This window comes from Ictalurus punctatus, chromosome 20 (genome assembly GCF_001660625.3).
Source record: "Ictalurus punctatus breed USDA103 chromosome 20, Coco_2.0, whole genome shotgun sequence".
Lineage (NCBI taxonomy): Eukaryota > Metazoa > Chordata > Actinopteri > Siluriformes > Ictaluridae > Ictalurus > Ictalurus punctatus.
Window position 1 is genome coordinate 17,015,790 of NC_030435.2, and position 7,456 is coordinate 17,023,245.

At 45.7% G+C, this 7,456-nt stretch overlaps 1 protein-coding gene across 1 annotated transcript; it reads left to right on the forward strand.

The window, feature by feature from the left end:
* The first annotated feature begins 3,704 nt into the window (after window positions 1-3,704).
* fem1a (fem-1 homolog a) lies at window positions 3,705-7,211 on the forward strand. The gene has a single exon (XM_017496018.3). The coding sequence runs from the start codon at window positions 3,862-3,864 to the stop codon at window positions 5,713-5,715; it is 1,854 nt and encodes a 617-aa protein (XP_017351507.1). The 5' UTR covers window positions 3,705-3,861; the 3' UTR covers window positions 5,716-7,211.
* The last annotated feature ends 245 nt before the right edge of the window (window positions 7,212-7,456 follow it).

Consider the following 7,456-nt stretch of genomic DNA (forward strand, 5'->3'; position numbering starts at 1 on the left):
ATCACCGCTACGGCTACGTCCGACGCAAAGTGGGTGGGGCCACATGACTGACAGCTGCTTCGACGGCAGCCGGAGACAACGAACGGAGCGGCCGCAACGTTCCTGATGAAGAGAGAGAGACAGAGAGAGAGAGACAGAGAGAGCGAGACAGAGAGAGAGAGGAGATGCCCCGACCCCGATCACCTGTTGATCAGGCGTTATGAGGCTTCGTGAGTAAAATGATTATATTGTGCGCGCGCGCGCGTGCGTGTGTGTGTGTGTGTGTGTGTATCTTGAACAGAATTCATCCGAGTGTTTGCCAAACTGAGGCGTTTTTCTTCAGCACATGAGACTTGTAGCCTTTTACAATCCCCCGTGTTGCAGGTGTGTGTTTCCTTGTTTTGGTGCTGACCGCCCGATAATAATAAAATGTAACACCTAGGCTATATAATCTGGAAAAGCCTAGCCTTTAAAAAAAATAATTCCAAATTAATTTTTTTGCACCGACTTTTAGATCTCTGATCTGCTTTTATTGATACAGGAAAACGCGATGAAACGCGTGTAATGAGAGGAATTGTCGCTTTTTAAGAGCTGAAACTTTCTGTGCAACAGGTGGTAAGTTTTCTCGGCCGGAAGAGCGAATGGTGAATGTCATGGACTGAATCACAAATGGCTCTCTCCTCCCTACAGAAGCGCACTACATAGGGGGTGAACAAAATGGCTCCTGCACCCTATGTAGTGCACTGGATTTTGCACTAAGGAGTCGTTTGGGATTCGGCCACGGGCGCGCGCAGGGCGTATTTCAGCACCGACGTGGCGAACAGCTCCCGAGTCTGGCTTTCCTCTTCGCCTTTGATTTTAGCTCAGAAAAAAATATGCTCGGAAATGTTTTTAGGCGTTGTAAAAATGTTTGTGCATTTATACAAGTTTTGTTCCTTTTGGATTTGGAAGGAAATTAAAACAACAACAACAACAACAACAAAACAGATGCTGTGAAAGCTGCTGTGAAAGATTTGGATGCACTAGTAAACAAGAGGTGTAACGACAAGACAGAGAAAAGCTACAAACCATGAATGGCAAGCCTCATTTAATCTAATGTTATCGAAAGGGCCATATGTTCTGATAAATAGATGGTATTGTGATGCAACCAGCAGGTTGACTCCAGGCGGCGATATTAAAGGACCAGCCCAAACAACACCGATAATATCCTAGCACCTAAAATCTGAGCATCTGTGAAGCTCTGAGCTCTGAGCAGCCACAGGTAAGTTGTCTCTGCCTGCTGCTGAGGACAGTCATCATCATCATCATCATCATCATCATCATCATCGTCCATGTCAATCTCTCTCCACCCCCTTCCCCTTCTGCTGCTTCAGCCCTGTTGCATAGCTACCAGCGCTGCCCGTGAAACACAGCACAGATGAAGGACCGTGATTAGCGTGTCTGTGCATGTGGGTGTGTGGGTGTGGGGGTGCGAGTGTGTCAGTCTGGAAGGAGAGCCGAATCTTGATATGATGTTCATCTTGGGGAGCAGATTATGATGGATTATTGTGAACAGCAGGTGACACTGACCGGTGGGGATATCATTACTGCTTGGATCAAACCCACCATTCTGTGAAAACAGAATTACAGTTTATTATCATCACTGCTGTCTCGCTTTTCTCCCACTCACTCTTTCTCTCATTGCTGCCTCTCTAACCCGATCCCACTTTCTCATGCTTCCTCTGCCTTTCCGGCTATTTCCTGCCACACACACACACACACACACACAGCACACATACCTTTCAAGAAGACCTGGAGGCTTGGCTGAACCCAACAAAGGAAAAACCGAATGTCAACAGGCTTCTGAAAGGACACAAACCCACATGATGAAGGCAGTTTTTGCACTTCGGTGTGTGTCTGTGTGTGTTTTGAGGAAGCAAGTAATGAAAGAGAAGGGGGGGGGGGGGGTGCAAAGGCAATGAAAATGGGAGAGAGGAGGGGGCCTGTATGGCACGGTGGGTCCTGCACGTCCCCACTGCCTCTATCAGAGGAGTCACTTTGAGCCAATGCTACAGAAGAAGAAAAGGACAGCATCAGTGCGAGGGCTCGTTACAGGCACTAACCCCACACTTGCTCGCTCTTCTGTTAAATTTGACATACAAATCAAACGAATAATGTTTTACATTCAAGAATCACATGAGTTAGTATCACGATGATTATAAAGCATGGTTGTAATAAAAATGTTTAGAATACAGTTAAAACAGCCAAGTGATTTTACATAATTGCGTGGACAAAAGAAATTGTACACAATGTAATTCCTTCCGCTGTAATATGGTTATATATATATATATATATATATATATATATATATATATATATATATATATATATATATATAGTCTTCTCTTTTTTCTTGCAGATATACAACACGTCTTTCTACTGAAGTCTGAATGACCTGCAGTGCTGGGTGGAAGACTAGTGATTTTGTTGTGATACTGAACAAAGAGACCAACAACAAAACCCAGTCTACCTCTCAGCGCCGGGAGCAATCGGCCTATCAGAGCAATCTGCCTATCAGACCCCTGCCAGCCGCAGTGTAGGAAAGGGGTCTAGATGGAATAATAGAAATACTGTAGTTGGAATAATGTGTATGGTTTAAAATGTGCGTTTCTAAAACAGAGATTATAGCCAGAGTCAAAATGTTCACTACAAAAAAAGCTCACAGATGATCGGTATAAAGATTATGATGATATTTTGGAAAATATAGATGTAAATGAAGACGAAGCAGGAGAGGAAGCAGAAGAAGGAAAAGAAGAAGGATACAAAATAGCCTAAATCTACCACACAGTTGATTACACAAAGTGTTATCTGCGCCAGCTTTCATAAAATGCACATTTTACTATAATGCACCACAGCAGTGAGATTATTCATTTACCCTACATGTTTTTTTTTTTTTTTTTTTTTTTAAATCTTTTCCGACATTTGTTTTTGATTCTGTATTTTTTATTAGATTTTTTTCTTGTTGGACAAATAATTTTAAAAAAGCAACAACTCAGTAAAAATGTCAAATGTTTTTCCATTATGTAGACTGTGTATACAGGATATTGTTTGTGTACCTGATGTGAGCATGTATGTGATAATAAAGCATTATTTTAAAACTGATGATAAATTATCATAAGCCAAATTTCATTTGTATTTAAATGTAAAGGTTTGCTTGTAATACTAGCCTAGAGAGAGAGAGAGAGAGAGAGAGAGAGAGAGAGAGAGAGAGAGAGAGAGAGAGAATTAATTCTGCAAATGGCTAGGTTTATGTAGGTAACCCTATTGTGTAAGTTAACTCGTCCACAATATGAAAATGTAAATCAAATTAAAATATCAAATAAGCAAAGCTATTTATACAGTATCACAACAGTCTTATTAGTAGTCTTTTTTTACGTCTTTATACGACCCCAATCGTGTCAAATGCATCATGGGAATGTAGTGTTTTCGCCCAATTGGCTTTAAATGTATTACCTCAAACAAGCTGAATGGCTGGTAAAAAAGCAAAAAAACAAAAAAACAAAAAACTACAAATCCTTTCGGTCTCGGCGAACAAAGCGTGATGTCAGATGTTTGCTTATGTGTAATGAATTATGGGAATTGTGTTTCCAGTGTTAACATTTATAACAATGAAGATAACCGTTGTGAACCACAATGCCCAGAATCCCATGCGCACACGGTAAACAATGAGGCGTCAAACAAGACCGACGCCATTTTGATTAAGCCTTAAAATGGCAGAAAACGCAGAGGAGAGGCGGAGGTTCACGGAGGTTTTAGAGTTTAAACGCGAAGGGAAAGTTATGTTTTGGTGTTTCCACGCATTCTGAGCGTTAAGAGAGACTGGGCGAGGCGAATGCGGGGAAAATGGATATAACGACTGCGGTGTTTAACGCGGCGAGGGACGGGAAACTGAAACTTATCCAGAAGTTGCTGAGCAACAAAACTCCGGAGGAGTTAGAGGCGCTCGCCGAGGAGAAGACGCAGGGGGGCACGCCGCTCCTGGTCGCCTCCCGGTACGGACATTTGGAAGTGGTAAATTACTTACTTGAATATTGTAAAGCGAACGTAGAGCTCGGGGGTTCGGTTAATTTTGACGGAGAGACGATTGAAGGAGCTCCTCCGCTCTGGGCGGCTTCAGCCGCGGGGCATTTACCGGTTGTGAAAACTCTTTTAAAACACGGCGCGTCTGTGAATAACACGACCCTCACTAACTCAACTCCTCTGCGCGCTGCCTGCTTCGATGGACACCTGGAAATCGTGCGTTATCTTGTCGAACATCACGCCGACATGGAGGTCGCGAACCGCCACGGACACACATGCCTGATGATCTCGTGCTATAAAGGGCACCGAGAAATCGCCAAGTTTCTGCTCGAGCGCGGCGCTGACGTGAACCGCAAGAGCGTGAAAGGCAACACTGCGCTGCATGACTGCGCCGAGTCTGGAAGTCTGGAGATCATGAAAATGCTGCTTAAATGCAAAGCCAGGATGGAGAGAGATGGCTATGGTATGACTCCGCTGCTGGCTGCAAGCGTTACCGGGCACACGAACATCGTCGAGTACCTCGTTCACCAGCCCAGGGCGACGAGAGAGGAGTGCATCGATGCCCTGGAGCTCCTGGGCGCGACTTACGTAGACAAGAAGCGCGATCTGCTGGGCGCCATGCGCTTCTGGCGAAGAGCGATGGAGCTCCGACAAGCAGGAGGCAGAGCGGGCTTCCTGGCCAAACCTCCGCCTGGCCCACCCGTTCCAGCGTATGACTGCGCCCGAGAGGTGAACACGGCGGAGGAGCTGGAGGCCCTGATCACCGACCCGGACGAAATGCGGATGCAAGCGCTCCTGGTCCGAGAGCGCATCCTGGGCCCTTCGCACCCAGATACGTCTTACTACATTCGCTACCGCGGTGCTGTTTACGCTGACTCGGGAGACTTCGAGCGCTGTGTCAGTCTGTGGAAATATGCACTAGACATGCAGCAGAGCAACCTGGACCCGCTGAGCCCCATGACAGCCAGCAGCTTTTTGTCATTCGCCGAGCTTTTCAGTTTTGTCCTCCAAGACCGTGCGAAAGGTGCACCGGCCGCTCGCGTTGCCTTCCGTGACCTGATGGGGGTCCTGTCCAAGGGTGTGCGCGAGGTGGAGCGGGCCGTGGCACAGCGGGATAATCAGCCTGACGCGGCGCAGTTCACTAAAGCCCTGTCCATCATCCTCCACCTTGTGTTCTTGCTGGAGAAGCTGGAGTGCAGCCCGGCGCAGGAGCACCAGAAGAAGCAGAGTGTGTACCGGCTGCTCAAGCTGAACCCGAGGGGACGGAATGGTTTCACGCCCCTGCACATGGCCATGGATAAGGACACGACGGCGGTGGGCCGTTACCCAGTCGGGCGTTTTCCATCTCTGCCCGTGGCTGCGCTGCTGTTGGAGTGTGGTGCCGACGTAGACTCGCGTGACTCGGACAACAACACGCCGCTTCACGTGGCAGCCCGGAACGGCTGCCCCAAACTGATGACGCTGCTAGTGCACTCTGGAGCACACTTTGACGCAACCAATGCACAACGCAAGATGCCTTACGAGCTGTTAGAGGAGGCGGGTGGAACAAGGCATGCACTGCACCCTCTCAGCCACGTCACGCTGCAATGCCTGGCTGCCCGTGCTGTCGAGAGACACAGAGTACCCTACAAGGGGCTCGTCTCGGAAGAAATGGAGGCCTTCATCGAGCTCCACTGATCTTACCTCAAAATCCTAATTTGATTACAGGTTCAGATCACCACCTCTGTTTCTGAACCTGTCTTTGTCTCTTCTCTCCTTTCCTCTTGTCTCTGCGTCAGGTCTCATCTGTTTCTGAGGATCGTCTAGATGAAAATGAGACCTTCGTGTCGCACTGACATTACCTCACCGTCCTCCCTGTCTTCCTGCTTTATCTGACAATTTGCCCCTCTCTTTTTCAGGCAGACTAAATCTTAAGCCTCCTCGCCACTTCCTCAGGCTTCATCTGAACCTCAGCAATAATCCCAAGCTAATACTAACAAACAGGGAAAGATTTGTGCTTTCAGCAGTGTGCGCTCGTTCTTTTCCTCTCTGCATTGTAAGGGCTTGTTGAAGTTAAAAAAAAAAATCCACAAGAACTGAGACTCTTTGATGCTCTAGAATACTATTTGAAGAGGAAAGACTTTGTGTTTGATTCAGGCTTTATTTGTAATCTGCCTCTTTTTTTTATGTTCCCTTTTATTCCTCTGCGAGCAGGAAATGAACAGTTTTTGCCAGTTTGTATTTGTGTATAAAGTTTAAATGGTGACAGGGTGGATTAAGCCAAGGTTGAAAATCTGCATTATAAATAGCAACGATGCACCTCGCTGACTGGCCGTATGTGTGTACAAGAATGAAGTGTGGTTAGTTTAGTTTTTTTGTTACTTTTTTTTTCTTTTTTTTTTGGCATGCGCATTTTGTAATGCAAGAGCAGCACTCGCATCAGTATTGATAATCAGACATTTTGATCTGATTACTTTTTCATCAAATCCCATATACTTATGTTTCTATCCATTTGATGCATTTTGCTTCCAAAGCACCAAGTAAAATTTTCGTTAATGGTCAGAACAAGCATCGCTAATGTGGCTAGCAATGAATGAAAGCCACTGTTGCTGTGCTGATGAGGTCATGCTAGCTGTGGACATGAACGTCCGTTTCTTCTTCGCCGCATCAGCGTGGTATGGGTGAATTACCCCCTTGTATAAGCGTAAGTGGGTGACTGTGGGTTCGCGGAAGATCTGCGGTATGCTTTGCACTTCGTTAACCACACGAGAGAGAAATCGGCCTCCGTGGCTGCTTCAGTCTTTGTAAAAGTCTTCTCGCATTTAGGACTTAGGACTTGGCACTTTACCCAGTACAAGACGTCTGGGGTAACCATCGATATCTATGCATTTTATCAGCAAGGGTGTTACATCAACAGATCTGGCAACCTGGGTCTGTTCGAAGTTGGACAGCGAGCTCAACATGTACGACTCCTATTGCAGTCTTATTTCTGATTGTCATTTCTTTTTATGATAACATGCTGGTTTCACTGTAAATCCTACTCGAATGAAAGCACTTTGAAACATGCTAACACTACTTAGCCTCTCAAGCAACGATCCTGTCTCAGGTGTGTCTCATCCTGGTGACAGGTATGATTAATTTAAGACAGTACAAATGGGTTTGGAGATGCCTGAATAAAATTCAAGTATCACATCCATCTGGGTTTTTGTGTGTGAGTGAAAGAGAGGGAGAGACAATGGATGTGGAGTTTTTATTTTTTACATGCAATAACAGTCATTTGTATACTGCTGCTTTGGTATGTTGTTATGCATTGGAAGGATTCCTGTTTGGCAGATTACAACCTACATTCCTGTGGTACATTTCAAAACTATTTTGAGCTCATATCAGAAAACCATTCTGAAATAGACCAGTCAGGTTTTTTAAGCATTGATTCCATGTT